This window comes from Haemaphysalis longicornis, unplaced genomic scaffold, assembly GCF_048455015.1.
Source record: "Haemaphysalis longicornis isolate Haplotype H1 unplaced genomic scaffold, Haemaphysalis longicornis Haplotype H1 scaffold_1, whole genome shotgun sequence".
NCBI lineage: Eukaryota > Metazoa > Arthropoda > Arachnida > Ixodida > Ixodidae > Haemaphysalis > Haemaphysalis longicornis.
In genome coordinates, this window is record NW_027526203.1 from 338,076,379 (window position 1) to 338,094,226 (window position 17,848).

Consider the following 17,848-nt stretch of genomic DNA (forward strand, 5'->3'; position numbering starts at 1 on the left):
CTGGGGCGCGACCCCAGCCACGGCGCTGCAATTACGCCTCTCCGCACCGTGCGTCACCATCAGCCTAGCCAGTTGCCTGGGTATAAGACTGGCAAGTCCTGCACTTCGTTGCTTTCATAACTGGCTCCCGTGCTTTGTTCAGTGTGTGTGATCGTGACCTGCCCTCGTAAAGGTGCGTGGTGCCACAACCTCGACGCCTCAAGTCGTCAGTCCCTCCCGCATCTCACGCTTACAAGTGAGATTCGTTGGCGAACCGGCCAGCAATCACAAGAATCTCTTTTATTCAGTATCTAGGTAGATTGTTTGAAGTATTTGTTAAAATTGTCATCATTGCTATAAGGACAAAGCAATTCTTTGAATGAATCTTTTGTCTTTACAGTTGCTTGAAATAATGTCTGTCATTTTTTTTAATTATGGCGTGTTGTAGCTATAATAGGTCCATAAAATTACAAAACAAACTTACGTTGTTCAAATATTGAGATGACGAGAAGGACGGTTAGAAGTATCGAGAATATTATAAGACAATAAATGTCAACAGCGCGAAGCTTGTGTCACCACTTTATTACGTGCTGGCTAATATAACATAACGCAGGTACCACCAGAAAATACAACGAACTTTTTTTAATGTGAGGGAACTCATTGAGTTTTATGAAATAGCAAGTGACAGGAGACCTGACAATCCACCGCTTTTACAACGGAAGCACAGATCCCTTTGTGAGCGCCGTTCCGGGCATGTTTTGTATTTCCGGAAGCTGTCGAAAAGATTCAACATTTACCTTTCCGTGTTAGGCTGGGCCTGTGCTGGCTCGAAAAAGAACAGCGGGTGGGGCCGGCGCCACCCACACAGTTGTGATTGATTGATTGATTGGTTGATTGATTGATTGATTGATTGATTGATTGATTGATTGATTGATTGATTGATTGATTGATTGATTGATTGATTGATTGATTGATTGATTGATTGATTGATTGTGGGGTTTCACTCGCGGAAGCTACACCTGAGCTATGGAGGCGCCTCGCCGGAGTGGAGGGCTCCGGATTAATTTTGACCACCTGGGGATCTTTAGCGTGCGCCGAAATGTCGACACACGGGCGTTTTCGCTTTTCGCCTCCATCAGAAAAGCGGCCGCCGCGGGAGGGATCCAATGCGCGTCCTCGTGCTCAGCAGCACAACGCCTTAGCCACGGAGCCACCGCGGTGGGTGCCATCCGCACAGTTTCTGCAGCTACTAATGCTATTGCAACTACTTATGGGAAGTTTCAAGCTACAAGACTATTTTTTTGTCGTCCTAAGACCCGATTTTTGAAATTTTAATAACCTATAGAGCGAGTTAAAAACCCCTCCTCATGAAATGGGTAGAAGCAGCGAAGGCTCAACGCAACATGGAAGGGATCGATGTATTCAACACGTCTGGCCTAAACAAAGCTCTCATTCCCGAGTAATGTGCAAGTCGTCTTTGTGTCCGACATGGAGTCGTCTTCGTCTTGTTGTACGTCCGAGTCCCTTGCCTGCAAAAGCAAGCACGATAAAATAAGCGAGCGTGGTACATAAAAGTTTGCTGCCATTGCCTTACCTGTTCGTAGTCGGGTAGTAGGCCCAGTTTCCTCCACAAACTGAGGAAGATCTCATTCGTCAGCTCTTTGTGATTTTCCTTCAGCACACGCCCACCTGTCGAGTGGGAGATTATGTTAAAAAGCAATGAATACGATGAATCAAATTAGTGTTTTTGCTTTTTGTCAGTGGCAGTTGCTAAGCAGATGTTCAAGCCCTAGCCTGATGTCTTAACTTATAAGATACAAAAATTCGGAGAATTGTCCAATATAAATGTAAGCGTTCTTACTCCGATTCTCCGTTTCACCAACTTTACGTTTCACTGGTAACATTGAATGGCCAAGTTAAGATAGCGTCCTCTTCTTTGCCTTTTCCTTTTTGGTTCAATGTACGAGGGCGCTGAATTAGCCACACCTTTGTGGCTTCACTGTTCATTTTCAGGTTTTCCCATTTTTTTTGGGTCTTATCTACGTTTTGTTTTGTTTTTTATTGAATCACGAGATGAATTTGAATAAAGTAGACCTCTGCGATTTCTTTACTTCATTTTCAGTGGTATTTATTGTATATATGTTATTTTATTTTGTTTACTGCGACTGAAGATGGGTTACAGATTTCGCTATGAATCGCCGAATCGTTAGATTTGGCTTTAGATAGTTAATTGAGTGACTTTTCGTTTCATTTGGTTATGTATTTCTTGCTTTTTTTCTTGCAGTGAAATACATCCAAACTAATATGGCGATGTAATGTGTTAACTTCGACAATTACTTCTTTTTGTGCAGGTACAAGGTACTACACTGCTCACGTTCGGCCTTCGGCAAAGAATGCTTGTGGCCTTTTTCACTGCAGTTCTACATGAGAGAAAAAAGACTGAGATTCGAATTGTGGCCGCGTCTATTGCCTTTGTCGACCCGCAGACACGTGGATACAGCCGCTTGGGCGTGACAGCGCCGAGTAACATTGTCGTTAGCTGCTAAGCGCGTGTTCCTGCCTCAGCGTGATACCGTAAACAACAACAAAAAATTCCACGGGGAGGTGATAGATAATTCAATCGGTGGAAATAGTGAAACTTACGAAACGCCTTGTTGAGGGGGTCCCATGCTGCTGTTCCAACGACTCACCTAGATACATTATCTCGTAATTGCAGGGTTTAACGCGCCGACGCAACGCAGGCGATGAGGCGCGCCGTAGTAGAGGGCTCCGGTATAATTTTGACCACCTGGGGATCTTTAACGTGCGCCGAAATCTGGTACACACGGGTGTTTTTGCTTTTCGCCTCCATCAGAAGCGAAGCGGCCGCCACGGCCGGGAATCGAACCCGCGACTTCGTGCTCAGGAGCAGAACGCCTTAGCCACTGAGCCACCGCGGCGGGTTAGATACTCAAGCGTGCACTCTTTGAAGTTGCCTATTGAAGTTGAAGTTCACCATTGAAGTTGCCTAATGTGCGAATTCGGTGAATGACGAAGCCAAACATATGATTTGATTTAAAAAAATGCATTTGCGAAGGTACAGCATGCAATGCGTGCAAGGCGTTTTGCATTGCGCAATGTGCCAGCGCAGATGCCCTTTTAAAGCGAAGCTTCCTTGGCTTCAGGGATGGCGGTGTTGTGACCAAAAAGCGCTGCAGGAAAGCCAAATTTACACGATGAGAGGGCGAATGATGATGATGATGATTGTGGTGATGATGATTAAACAAGAAAAATAAAACGCTTGCTGTGATCGGATTCGAACCTGGGTTCCTCGCGTTCTGAAGTCGACGTCTATCCGAGTGCGCCATCACCGCCTTTTGGTTTCTAATGATAACTTTATTTACACATAAATAAACAAGTTATGCAGATGGTTACACATGATTCAGCAGTAGCTAGGTCAGCAGACGAGATCGGTAAAGTTTTAACAGCGGAGATGTTTAAGCTTTATTCTATCCAGGCTGATCGTTAACAGGAAATTCCACTCGGCGAAGAAGAGAGGGGGAAAATGCTAGGCCAAGAAGTGTGAAAGTGGCGAGCAGGCAAGGAACCCAGCAGGTGTGTGGAGTGCGCGCCTCAAGAAAGAAAAAAAATGCTTCTGGTAGTCTTAATCGAACCTGTGTCCCTCGCGTTATCACACCGGCATTTATCCCATTGCGCTATCATCGCATTCGGAGCACACATCATTTCCGTTGGGTTCGCGTTGGCTTTGTAATTTGGCTGACTTTGGCTTCGCATTTTGGCAGTTTGGATTTTGGACTTTAGGAGGGTGGATTGCGGACTTTGATTTAACCCGGTTTCCAAGGAGGAAGCTTCGCTTGTTAACCACCTTTCTCTTAAGAAAGGGGCAAACCTAAGAAAAGCGAAGTTATAGACAGTGAAGACCGCCAGCTCCGGTATTTCCTTAATCTTCGCATCTCAATTGCGAAAATGGCCGAATTTTTTTTGTAGTAAGATGACAATAAACATAAATCTAGGAAGCGTACAATGAGCATAAATCAATGAAGAAAAACTTAGTGCCTTTCCACTCTGTGAAGAAGGATGACCTGCAAAGCCGAATGCAGTCCACGGAGGGCACTAGACAAAACACGTTTATCGTAAAAAATGCGATGGAGAATACTTCCTAGCCAATTAGCTGAATGAACCTCTGAAGGATCCAACCTTTGTTCTTGCAGATACACATTGAACTGCCTGTGTCTCTACCGCTTCGTAAGCATCTCACTGTGTGAGTAAGGCCGGGTTCAGACTGTTGCCGCAACTGGCGTAATAACTTTAAAGATTGACGCAGGCCACTGCATCTACACTAGATTTCCAGAGGGAGTGGAGGCCTATGGCGAGGACACAGGCACGGACAACGGGGGTGGTGCGCCTCCACGCACAGCAACTTGAAGCCCGGCCAGGTGACGCGCCACAACGTTCGGAAGTACGATTGGATTTCGCCGCAGAAATACATCGCTGTGTTGCAGTCGAGGAAAACAAAACGTGTTCTGCAGTCTCCCGCTTTCCACACAGGAGGCAGTCTGCACGCCTAGAGAAGTAAGAAGCCATGTTCCTGCTGAGCGCCATGACTGGCCACACTGCCGCGGGGAAGCAGGAAAAAAGTCTTTAGGGCCCACTGGGATGGGTGACTGCCTAACTCGCTTGAGCACGTTGTCTCCACCCTGAGGGACAAAAGGCTGACGGTACAGAGGTGGTGGTTGTGTCTGTGTTACCAAGTCCAAGTACAGCTTTCGTGGCTGGACGGCGAACAGGTATTCCCCCAAAAACAGCATCTGCAGTGAAGCTATCACGCTCGCGACCTCCCTGCAGAACCCGGCGATGCAGGAGCCGTAATCGACAGGAGCTCACGTGGAATGCCACGGCCAGAAGTGGAGGGAGCCTGGACAAATGGCCACTTGAAGGAACGGGTCAGCCTGGCGGCGGAAATACAAGAAGCGCTGGACAACGAGCTTGAGTCCTGCATTTATCAACCAAATGCTTCCCCCTTCCACGCTTCAGGAGTGATTTGGAGCGTGGAAGAGAGAGCCTGGAGGGGGGAGCCTTGCAGGGAGGGGGGATCCCGGGGTCGCCCCAGTTCCTGAGTGTATCCGTTCTCTTTTTGCTTGCTCGTGGTGTGTCAAAAAAGTGTATCACATTCTCTGCGCTTGGAGCTGGGGGCGTCTTCTCCAAGGAGATTGAATGTTCGAACGTTTCTCCTTACATCTGGCATTGCTCGGCGCACCTGCCATTGCTCACCGTTCCGAAAAATCCCGGGCATCTCCGTTAACGTCAAACCTGGGGAGGGGCGAAGCATTCAATGTATAAGTGTATTCGTATCACCTTGGCGTTTTTTCCCACGGCGATGAAACCGGTTGGGGGTAGAGGTATACAGCTTTGCTGTAAAAGTCTCTTGTCTTTGAAGCACAAAGCGTAAACGAGTGTCCCGGTGTTTTTTTTTTTTTTTTAGTACGTGTTACGTTCTAGCGCGAGGCGTAAACGAATTTCCTGGTGTTTTAGTACCGGGACTACATGAGACGACGCTTACGACGACGACATGAGACGCCGACAGCCCCAGCCCCTAACGGGCTTCGCCCCTAAAATATGCAACTATGGCAAGCACGATGACAACAAATAACACAACCCGCCAATTCATTTCAACTCAAGTATGCCACGATGAAAGCTTCGCATAACGTCGACTCCCACCTATGCGTGCCATCCGCCAATTTTTTTCTGTTACGGACTCCGTACACCAGCCTTTTTCCTCAATGGGCCTTTTAAGGCTGTCGCATTACAATTAATCCAGAGCCCTCCACGGCGGTGCGTCTCATAGCCCTGGTGCAGCTTCCGCCATATTAAATTAAGAAGTGGAACATGTTTTTTTTTTCGTAGCGTGCTGACACTTTCCATATGGAGCAAAAAGAACATTTAGAAATTTGCTCCCACTTCGGGCGGTCGCACTGCAATTATGGTAGTGCGCGGCGTCTTTGGATATTCCGCCGTACCTGTTACCACTGCAAAAAAAAGTGCAGGTTTTACGCCAAATACCTTATGCAGTAGTAGCTGTCATTGCCAGGAAGTATCCAGGAGTGCACAGTAAAATCATTCTGCCTCTCCAGAACGACTGGTAATATAGTGTTTGGCTAGGGACGAATTTCTCAAACGAAAATTCGTGCGCTGAATTTTAAATTCACTTCAACTAGAAGTTCTTAATTTAAGATTTGAGTAATTTATCCGGAGTGATAATTTGGTGGCTAGCTTGTTTGCACATTCTTTATTGTGTACCATGCACTTCTGTGTACAGGTGAAAGGAATTTTTATTCCGTAACCACTGAGCAGCGAATACAAACCGTGAAAACAGTGCACTAAAATCCAAAACTCTCGCCTGTAGTAGTTCATAGCCAGAGTGAGCAATGGCAGCAACTGCTAATGGTAGGAGCTTACAGTTCCCGGCTTGCGGCCCGGGCACGTACCTGTGAGTAGACTGACGACCAAACCGACCAGAATGGTGAGCCCCGCCGAAGCCAGAACGCCCCAATTTGATGAGAATCGATAGAGTGGGAACACATCAGCGTTGCTGCTGTAAGACAAGAAAAGCGACTGGCATGGGCCATAACTCTAGTTGAGGACTTATCCTCTATCAAACGCTCTTGTGGGCAGTGGGAATTCGCGATGGTCCTGTAGATTTACATTTACTTTGTAAGGAAATAGGGAAAACTGTAGTCCTCCATACTGCCTACAATAGTGGAGGCACCGACACCGACGCTGTCGTTTGCTATGGGAAAAAAAAGAACACCATCGTTTATTTTATTACGTTGCCTTTGTTTCGGTACGATGCATTTTTATAATGACGCGTGTATTTTGTTTTTATGCACGTTTGTCGTGTCTTTAATGACAGTCGGTACCAGCTCATCTGCATGATGTCGCACTGTGAAGTAGACACAAAGAAAGGACGGCGCGCTTCCAGCAATGACAGACATGTTCAGTTTCGGTGGCGCCTGCGCAACTGAAAGCATTGTGGGAGCGAGCGCCTACAATTTTTACTTTTTGTTTACCAATATGAGGTAGGCCAACAGCGCTTGTGGAACCAACACTCTACCGTAACTGCCACATCGGAAGCCTGGAGTACGCTAGTGTACGCGTCCGTGTAAACTCGCAGTGTTCACATAGATAGCCGCATGAGAGAGCATATGGTTTCATAACAGAAACTATCCCTTGTTCGCTTCTTTTACCAGAAGCGTAGAACTAGAAATTTATAGGTTCGGTGCCTAATGTTGAGCCCTTGGTTTCACTCAAAATTTATCGCATTTCATCAAAACGTATTTTTGAGGCCAGTTATGTACTTTGAACATACGGTAGCAGGCAATTTGTTTACTTCGCGAAGCTATTTTAACTCTGGCACCAGAAATCACCAATAACAATGCCAGGAAGACGACGAGAACACTACGAAGCCGTGGCAGGCGGTATTGCTTGACTTTATCATTGGACCAACAGGTGACGCTTTATTTGGCCTTCTCCTCATCTCCGGCAATCCTTTATCTAACTTTTAAAGAGTAGGTCTCAAAAAGGCTAATAAGTAGATTCTTTTGAAAGTAAGCTCATGAATGCTTCTGCAGGGCTCAGCCATATGGATCCCTATTGAGATCCTTAAATTTATTTCTGACATTCAGATCAATTTTAGCTTACGAAGAAAGAATGGTTACCATACACACTCACCAGCCAAAAAGCAAACCACCCCCAGCGACGTATTGGGCGCGAACTTCCATTGGTTGGTTTTTCTTTCATGTTACACCGACGAAAAACAAGCAAGTTAGTTAACTCCGAGGGCATCTAAGCACGGTGGTGAGTACGAAAACATTAATTCCCAACTGAGTGGCGTTGAGTGTCCAATTGAACTTCGCAGGGCGTTCTGCGCCCCGGCTCGCTGGTGACTGCTGCGCCGCTGGGAGAGTTGAGAAGAAGCGGCCAAAGTGCGAAGTTCGGCGCGATGAGAGCGGCAGCCGGAGAGCTACCACGGCTGCCGCCGCCCTCTTCGTTTTTGCCACGTGACTGTACGCATGCCTAAGGGCTGCCTTAGAGCGCTCTCCTTTTCTTTCTGTTTTATTTCTGAAACACGCGGTGTTCATTTTCGTCGGGTTTTGTTTCGGAGGCAGGCGCTATGGAACGCATCGCAGCCAATGAAAAATTGTGTGCCGCAATTCTGAGAGGGCGGCTTTCTCGCTCAATCAGCCACTTAGTGGTTTCTCACTAAAAAAGCTCCATATTCTCCTGCATTGAAGTGGTACGTGGTGTCCAAAGTCCGCTATCACGGGAGTGAAGTGGTTTAGAGTAACGTGTCCTCAATGTTGCAGGATACAGTTAGTATCAAGTCTCACATCTGTTCTTTCCCGTTTGGCCTTTTCCCACCTGCAGGTTGTATCGCAGGGGATGAGAAAGAAGGGCTCTCTTTTCCTTGTTCACTCTTAAAGCTCATATGGAGCGTAGTTCACGCCTCATTCATTAAAAAAGAAATCAAGAAACCATGCGCTCACCCTGTGTGGAACAGCTTCCATTGCCACTGTGGCTGGCTGGAGAGTGGCGGCTACAGGAAGCCTCCGCCTGTGTCTGTGGTAGCTAAGCAGGTGCGGAGCATGGCAAAAGCGAACAGCCTCGAGACGCTGTAGGCCAGACATAAGCGTCGTCTTGTGGGGCGCATTATTTTCACGGTGCTTTGCACTTGATCAAGAAAGTGGGAAGCAAACACAATATACCAGTTTTTATGGCAGCCCGCTGGAGCTGGTGTGATTGAGCAAGGCGGTTAATAACAAAAAAAAACAGTGCACATCCCGGGCTTGACTCATGCGAAAGTTTGTAAGATGCGCTGAAGCACAATCACCCCTCACCTGCGGCAGGGAGCTAGCAACACGTGGTTCAATCTTGCAGCTGCCCGAATTACAGTTATGAGAGCACTGGAATTCTTGCTAGCACATTGCGGCACATGAAAACGCGGCTGCACACATAAGAAGATGAGGATTTTCTCCGACGTTTGAATGTGCTCCACCCTGCTTGGTCCAATGGATGGGTTGACTCAGATGTCTGAGATCCGTTTCGAATGCTGCCTGGAAGGGAAGGTGAGGGCGTCAGCCGCTCATCGGTCGCCTGCTTGGAGCGAGAAACGCTTTTTGTGCCGTGCGGAACTTGGAACGACTGGTTGCCGCGTTAAAACACCTTTGTCTTGCTTTCAGGCTACTAGCTCAGTTTTTGAAGCTTTATGCGGTATGCATGATCTGGGCCACGGGCGTCTGCAGGGCGCTGCAAAAGGGGAGGTTGCCCCCACCCCAACCGGTGTGCCCCCCTCAAGACAAAATCCTACCGACGTTCATTATCTAGGCCCCAACTTTTTATGCTAACAAATGTAAAAAAATCCTCTTCAGCCTGTCCAGTCCTTGTCTTATTTTGAACACGACGTTGTGGTATTTTACAGAGCTCCTACTTTGAAATATGTCCGTTGGTAGATTGCTCAATACCGCGGCCACCGCTACATCGCGTGAGGAGCCACGGGATAAGGAAGAACATGATTTAGCGTAGCTGCTGCTGTTTCTGGTAGGTGCAAGGCAGGTAGGCATATATGGTGGGCTAGCATCAAACAAAACGTCGCTCAGCATTGTCGACGGTACGCCGCATCGTAGTTTTTCTCCACCGGTACTTCCGTCGATTTTCCATTGGGCAGCACCGGGTTGTTGTTTTCCACTTCGAGGTGACGCGCATGTGTTAATGCGAAGTATCGCGCTTCTTGTCCGCCCTTCGCATCCAGTGTTTTCTTAGAATCACGGCAACTGCATTGCCCTCTTGCTCTCCCCCACGGGAGGCCTTCAGCAGAGCCAGGTGTCAGCCGCAGAGCCAGCCATGAGCGTTGCACCCAATACGTCACAGGAGTCTTCGTCAAATCGGCTAAGGAGGCTGCTCAAAGGGAAGCGGCGCTTCTGATGCAGGATTTGCCAACCAGATTAAGACCGTGTAAATGTAGACAGGCTTCGGAAGAAATTACGAAAGTGGGCTCGTTGCCCTGAACTTTGCTTCAGATGGTTTTTATTTCTGCAAGCGCTATTCAACAGCACCCAGTAAGATGCTACCCTTCACACCCTTCCATCCCTCTCCCATAAAGCCGCGTCTATGCTCTGGCTATCCCATAACACTTCTATTCGCCCCCACCGGACGTATCCACCATATGGGTAGGATCCTCTCGCGTCTCACTTGCCGCAAACCTGACTGCCGTGCACTACCTTCAGAACGGCACCGACGACCGCCCCCTCCTTACGACTGGCATCCCTTCCCGGCTGCCCTCAGTCATAAAATATGCCTCAAGATAACCCAGAGCTAGCGGCCTTTGCCTTCGAGTTTGCGACAACCCCTGCGAGAACTTGAGACTGGCCGTTTCCCATCCAGGCTGTGGCATGACGACCCTAACTAAGCTTGTTGTGGCAAATTTTTTTTCTCTCTCTCTTTTTCAAGTGCGCATACAAACTATACTTTCATTTAATCTGTAAACGAGGGCTAAACGTCAGCTCCACAATTAACTGTTGCTCTCTCTCTCTCTCTCTCTCTCTCTCTCTCTCTCTCTCTCTCTCTCTCTCTCTCTCTCTCTCTCTCTCTATGGTACAAACATCGCTGAGCTTTAAATCTATTTCACAAAGAGGTTGCTTTCGGCTTTGCGTTAATTCGACGTTTCAGGCAAAGTACATGAATCAGTAGGCAGGCTACACGCGGCGAACATGTACTAAACTAGCTTCCAAGAGGCGCCAACATTGCACCGTTCTAAACACGCTCAGAAAAGAGCCGATTAGCGTTCAAGTTGAGTAAAGGCTCCAGACATTGGTCATGCGCATTCTCACCACGAAGCGGCATTAAGGCACTCCTAGCGGGTCTTTTTTGCTGTGTGATCGCTTGTCAAATCCGTGGCGACGGGGCCCGCTTTACTGTGCCTTCATGCTTTTACCCTTTCCTTCTTTGAATTTCTCTTTTAATTTTGTCCCCCTTTTTTCTGCACACTGTAGCTTGATCGATATGCGCTCTATGGATAATTATATCTTAGCCTTTACTTTGCTTTGTCTCTGTCGATCTGTTGCTCTCTTGAAATCTTTCTGGTTGGCTTTATGTAAGTTATCTAAGTTTATGCAAGTTTTTCACTTCTGGTTTACATATTATTGGTCTTGGGTTGGTTCTAGAAATTAATAGGTGTCAGGTAGCTGCCCCTTTACGTGTTTGAAATAACGCTGCCTGGCAACATTTATATTTGTTGCTAAAGACCACCGCAGTATATCTGTCCATAAATAGCTGCTACGTTTGTGGCAATTAACGCTGGCCGTGCAATATCGGTTATGATATTTTTATCTTGCATGTTAACTACGGGCGGTCGTTGTTTTAAATGATGTTGTGTACTTCGCAATAGAGGCGCCCCGTGCATGATTTCGGGGGGTTGCTTTGGCCAAGTTCGTTAATGGGGAGAAATCGCACCGATATCCAACATTTCCACCAAGAGAAGGAGATAATACCTGGGACTGGCAATGTAAGATGAGTTGTGTGTGGCATGCATCGTCATCATGCTCGAGTTAGCAGCGCAGTACTCAGTCGTGACCGGCATTAACGGAGCTTTGATGCCGTAGTAGATCTTCCCGAACATCTGCCAGAACTGAAGTGCCGTGGTGAGGAGTGTGCCTGCAACCACGCCCTGTCATGGCCACAACAACAAAGAAGCAATTACGCAAAGAAGCAATTAGCTGTTTAATCAAAATAACATAAACTTGTTAGTTATTTACCTTGCTGTTCGCCCAGGGAAATAAAAACGCAAGAAGAAACATCCCAACAAACGGACCAGAAGCTCCATTGTGCATGATAACGACAACCTGCCGGAAAGTAAAAAGGATCCTTAGAACTGTTTTCCGTTTATTCATAATTAACCGCTATAAAGACTCCACAACTCACGCGAACCGCTGATCCCAACTGAGGCACGATGAGCGAGTACAGGGTCATGAGAATTCCAAAGAAAAATGCTGCAGTACGAAACATTAAAAACGTTAGGCGGCCCGGCCCGTAAGCAGTAAACGACAAAACATGGTGGCAGCAGGAGCGCAATGATGCCAGCACCTATCAAAGCATCGCCTTCCAGATAAGAGAAATGGCTTCTTATCACACCGATCCGACTGCTTTTCGTGTAAGTTTAATCTGAACGCTGTGATACTTCTTGATCTCGGCTATTGCTAGGAGTAACATGCTCTCTAAGAGCATCCTATTACAATGACGTTCCGTGATGGCTTTCTTTTCACGGAGAAGGCGGTGCTCAAACGGGATATTAATGCAATGCGCTTATGTCAGACATGTTTACACAGCCACGATGCTGTTTAAGCCAAGACGTTGAGAAAAAAAAAATGAAATGAAGTAACTTACGTTGCGCCTACGTATCTATGAAGTAAGGGGTGCAACTGGAGAGGTTCCTGTCTTCGACGCAGTACTGTTTTTTTTCCCTCGAACCAACGAAGAGAATACTCCGCCCTCCTACAACTTGAACCAATAACTCACGTAGTTACGTTCTCTCCCACCGCTTTTCTGCTCTTTCCGGCTGGCTATTTCCGGGTGACATAGGTCTTCGTCTCTTCGTAACTGTCTTTTTTTTTTTTTTTGCCTGACCTCAGTGTTATCGAGCCGGTACAGAAATCTGCAAACGATGCTTTGTTGCTTTTTAATTTGGTAGGACTTGTGGGATCTCTCTCTAAACAGAATTTTAGTTATTCTGCTATTCATACACAGACAATAGCCAAATTACTAGACCTTCATTATGCGTGCATGCTTCTATAGACAGTTTGCGCCGCAACACATTCATATTCGACAAGTAACATATAGTCTGCATGGCACCAATAAAACAACCTTTTTTGTCCCGCTCTGTACACATGACCTATACGTGCGGAAAACAGCGGTGGCTTTCACAAATTAAAGTTTAGTTCCAGCCTGCGCAGCTTGTTTTTCTTCTTTAGTTTTAAAAATCATGGTGGAATGAGCTGCTTCAGGGACACGGGGGTCGTTTTGGTAACCTTAGGAAACAGTTTTTGAGTAAAGATGACTTCGTTCTCAACAGTGTAAAACGCAAAGCTTTGAGAGAGAGAGAGAGAGAGAGAGAGATAGAGAGAGAGAGAGAGAGAGAGAGAGAGAGAGAGAGAGAGAGAGAGAGAGAGAGAGAGAGAGAGAGAGAGAGAGAGAGAGAGAGAGAGAACTTTATTTTTGAATGGTCTAGGTTATTGAGTTCTGGTGACCGACAGCGCGAAAACTTGTTTTCTGTTCTGTAGTACAGTCAGCATATTATTGGGGGCACTAGAATTAGAAGCCAGAAGTTCACATTTTCATCCCATATTTTGGTTCATTTGAATTGTGTTACCCCGAAAGCTAGAGCATGGAATATATTTTCATGCGTAAGCCACCTAATTAACTTTTCCCTTGTCGAAACGATTTTTTTTTTCCTGGCTTTTCAACATCTGATATGCTCAAACTGGCATTTCTGCGAGATGTGCAAGCATCGATCGCAATCTTTCTAGAACTATCCTCGTAAGACGAGGTGATGAACAACTTTGGGAGATTCTTGGGAGTTGATAAGCGACGAAAATTTATACTTGCGCTGAAGCGTTTAATGTCGGATATAATGGCTTCTTCTATGACTGCTCGAGAATGAAAAAAAAAATGTATCCTATTGCTTCTGCCAAAACTAGTCGATCTCAAGGGGTTATGGACGCTCGATGGAAACGGGCACAGTAGCGACAGCCGGCTATACATACACTCGGGCACCGCAGTACCCCGGTTTCTGCAGCGTAACTGAATGGGGAGCGCATCGCCGTGGGGAACGCACCCAGGGCACCCGATAACGCTGGCATCCGCATATGCGCCCGTTGGCCCTGGAAGCGACTGGCCGCGGGGAAGACCAGTTCATGCGTGTATCACGTTTTCTGCGCTTAGAGAGCTCCAAGCGCAGAGGACGTGAAATACGCATGAACTTGGTTTCCCTGCTAAAGAAAATGGCGGGTCCCGCACAAAGGTTGCAACCGACGTAAAGCGAGGCTTCACACTTGTGCTTGCACACTGACATCATCACCGGCATGTTTTTACGGTGGACGTAGACTTCCTCGTCGTCGGAAACGTCGCGCGGCCGTCCCGTCCTTTTCACCGACCGTGTCTTTCGCGGCGATAAATCTTTTTTCTGCGTCTAAACAGCCTGGTAGTCAGCGAGAGCGTTTCCGCTGCGCAAACCGCAGATGTAAACGTGACGGTCGAAGTGGACCACACGACCCTTCCGCCCGACTCTGCCGTAGATATGGGTGGTACCTGACTCGGCTCCCTATATGCGCGAACTGTTGTTTGGATGAATGGCGATTGACCCAACTGTTGCTGAAAATGCTCTTGTCAAGTGATTATAATGCATGTTACCTGCGCACTATTGCGCCCGTCTGCTGAACAATTGTTTGTACTCTTTGAAGCTATATGGTAAAACTGATGAATGTTTGAACCAGGAATGAGTGTATAGCGCACCAAGTCCCTTGGTCAAATGGCTTGCTTTGCGTTCTTCCAGTTTAACAAACTGGGATACAACATCCATGTAGCAGACAGCTGCTTGAGAGTTGACAATAGAAGATATTGTGCTGCAAAAGAATCATAAGGTATTAGTATGGGCATTTAAAGGAAAACGAACGTGAAGATACTTAATGATTGACATGTACTACCTCGTGGCAGCGCTGACGACACCGGTCAAGAAAAGCCCAGAAAAACACGGGAAATTCAACAGGTGTTCCTTTACGTAGTAAGGTAAAATCTGGAAAACGAATATTGAAAGGAAACAGTGGAGTTAACATTTTTTCAGGTAAACATTTTTTAAGATCATTTGCATGTGATGTATGAGACTGCAGTCGTTTGAGACGTTGAGGCCAGCACTCCAAAGGAAGGAGCAATATCAAGGTATTACCTCATCGTACTTTCGAATGGCGCCGGCCAACACAGGATCGCAGTCCCTATACCAGTAGATCAAGGCCATGGCCATTAGTCCTATGATGGTCATGTAAAAGGTGTTCAGGAAGACACCAATGCACATCGTCCTGGAAAACATCAAAAGGCTTGATCCAGCGTTGTAAGTGCTATTGAGACCAAGATAAAGAGGGGTTGTATCGTTTAAAGGTCATGGTGAAGAGCGGGTACCAAATAAGACTTGGACAATGAAGGTGATGGACTATCCATGCCATGCTACAAGCGCTTGTCCGCTATTGTGTGACCCGATCCGATATCAAGCAGTTGATCCTCTCCCCGTCACCAACTTCCCCCGATTAGGGGTCCGTAAAGTTTCAAAAGCGTGAAACAGTGCACTTGAGGGGAATAAATCCATGCGTGATGCCTGCGCGCTGCGCGCACATATCTATCAGAAGTAAATGTATATCTGTGGTTTGAATTCGCACTTACATCCCCGTGGTGATTGGAAAATGGGAATCTTAACGAGACGCCGTAGGAGTTCGCTAACTCACCCATTAGGCTGAGGACCGGAGCTCCAGAAAGCAGGTGGCCATAACCTTGTATTTACGACACAAATTCACGCGCGCGATGCGGAGCAGTAATCGGTAACGGAACACGTTTCGTTTGCCCTTGCGAACAGCACTACCGGTCGACGGTTCCTCGTCGCGCTATCAGCCTTCGCTGGCTTTGCCAAAGAAATGCAGGCCCTTTTTTAGGGTGAAAGCTCTATTACTTCAGGTACAAAGCCAGAAAACGCCTTGTTCCTCGTAGGGTCAATATGACTTCAAGCTCAGCCAAGGTCAAGCATACGCCTGTTGGGAAGTGAAAGCGTCTAATCGCTCTCGTTCCAATAGGAGGAGGTGGGAGAGTAGGATAGGGGAAAGAATAAGGGGCGGGCCATTATGAAATAATACAAGGTGCTAGGCGCTGGCTGCATCAACTTCACTGCGCGTTCGCGTCTGCGCGCCGACTGCGCCGAACAGCGTCCATGTTTTGTCTTGCAGGTGCAGCTGTGTGTGCGTGCGCTCTCTCGGCGCGAAAACCGAGCTACAACTCGACAAACTTGGCTAAACCGCGTCAAACCACGGCAAATTTTTTGTCTTTGTCGGATGGCGTCGTACAGGTCCCTGATTGCATTTCGGAGCAACTTTGCCTGTAGTAAGCCTAATAAAGCTGTTTTATAGTTTCGACACACAACCGGCAGGTCGTTTAGATTACAGGTGCGGAGTGGTTAAAAAATTAGCTGTGTGTTGACTCGAGCATAAGGTAATACAACTTTTGCTGAGATGAAGGACGAAAAGAGTGAAAAAAAAACAATTGCTTTATGTGGACAAGATCTCCGTTGTCCCACCAAGAAAGAAATGTTATGTGGATGTATCGCGGCGATATGTAAGCAACGCTGGCATGCGAGAGCAGCTAGCACAAATTTCACGATTTATCCGAGGTATGGGACAGACTTTACATGCTCTCGTTGCACTTCGCATAGTACTGCCGCTATCTAAGATAGAGGAATCACGTGCAACCTTCCCCTTTCGTCTACTCATGTCGTTAAGGTTCTGATGATTTAGTGAGTAAAACGTTCAACACTACGACTTAAGTTGCATGCAGCGTAATGTAGCATATTATTGCCATTGTGGGGAAGCCGGGGTTACGGCTAAATGGAGAACATTGGAGCCACACGAGATTTGCGGATGACGTCATCTTCTTCGGTGAATCGCCGGAAGGCCTGCAAAGAAAGCTCCAGGAACTGTGCTTATAAAGCTTAATCTTAGATATTAAAATCAATGTAAATATATCACAAGTACAGCTAAATAAACATCCAGGACACTCCGAGGACACCTTAGCACTTGTTATGAGTTATGAATGGGAAAGCATTAATGTCCAACTGTCAAATGGGGTTGCCGGCATGGTGGGCGCCGCCGTGTGCTGCGCGCAGCCCATTGGCTCGCTGGTGGTGGCTGTGCCGCTGCGTGCTGAGCCCGGTGCCCAAGGTAGAATTGTTGCGTTCGCGGTCACATGACGTGTTACAGCCAATGGGGATTTCAGGCTATGACACATTTTATGGGACGCGACGCAGCCAATTCGAGTTTAGGAGCCGCTACAGAAAACCCGCAGGTGAGTGTTGGCCAATACACCTCGGCGGGTATGTACTACGCTGTGGGTATGTAACAATAACTATTCGTACTGGCATAACATGAAAAATATCCAGGCCAAGTGTTGGCCATTGTGCCTCTGCGGGTATGTGGTTTACGGGTCGCAACCCATAAGAGGTAGGAGCCGTTTCGCTCCTATAGGGAAGCCGCACGCCAGACACCGGCTTTTCCGCTCAATGGGGCAGTTAATGCTTTCGCTTTAAGGGCGTCTCCTTCAGCCCAGGTCATGACATAGTAGAAGAGGGGAACGAATATATAACTCTGTTGGAGAAGTTGTCAGGGCCGATTCAAGCCACAAGAAAGAAGCTAGGCTTAGAATTAGTTTGGGCTGGGGTGCAAGCTACCGAGTTAGCGCAGTTTTCTGCCGCAAGGTAGCAATTCGGCGAGTTGGAATATGCTCATACTGACCAGCGCATACAAACACGGAGAAAGAAAGGTAGGGACGACGCAGGTGCTGGTTACGGATTTACTTCTACATTCGTAAGCGTTTCTATGGCTACTTAACGAGAAAACGCGCCCGTGTTCTCGTAACGTATGATGAGATACCGCTCGATAAGCGAGCGCTCCATAAGGGACATACGGGGTGAACTGGAGGTGTTCAATAAAAAGCCCCGGGGTCTTTATACTCTGATATCAGATTCTTTATAAGACCCTAAACATGTCTTCTCAGCCGACTGAACTTCTGTGTA

General features: G+C 47.2%; 2 protein-coding genes across 4 annotated transcripts in view; one reads left to right on the plus strand and one right to left on the minus strand.

Annotated features, from left to right (window-relative positions):
- LOC144152907 (zinc finger CCHC domain-containing protein 24-like) overlaps nucleotides 1-17,848 on the plus strand; it is a 349,875-nt gene that overhangs the window by 254,384 nt on the left and 77,643 nt on the right. The gene's annotated exons all lie outside the window — the stretch shown is intronic.
- Nucleotides 543-17,848, minus strand: part of LOC144152870 (sodium-coupled monocarboxylate transporter 2-like) — an 85,657-nt gene continuing 68,351 nt past the window's right edge. Inside the window, exons 7-15 of one of the 2 annotated variants that reach the window (XM_077684397.1) lie at nucleotides 14,969-15,098; nucleotides 14,730-14,818; nucleotides 14,539-14,648; nucleotides 11,953-12,020; nucleotides 11,787-11,873; nucleotides 11,523-11,698; nucleotides 6,465-6,568; nucleotides 1,574-1,668; nucleotides 543-1,508 (exon numbers count right to left, since the gene is read on the minus strand). In XM_077684397.1, the coding sequence (XP_077540523.1) occupies nucleotides 1,416-1,508; nucleotides 1,574-1,668; nucleotides 6,465-6,568; nucleotides 11,523-11,698; nucleotides 11,787-11,873; nucleotides 11,953-12,020; nucleotides 14,539-14,648; nucleotides 14,730-14,818; nucleotides 14,969-15,098 (952 nt within the window). In that variant the 3' untranslated portion in view covers nucleotides 543-1,415. Of the gene's footprint in view, nucleotides 1,509-1,573; nucleotides 1,669-6,464; nucleotides 6,572-11,522; nucleotides 11,699-11,786; nucleotides 11,874-11,952; nucleotides 12,021-14,538; nucleotides 14,649-14,729; nucleotides 14,819-14,968; nucleotides 15,099-17,848 lie in introns of both variants that reach the window. The other variant, XM_077684387.1, reaches the window with a different exon arrangement.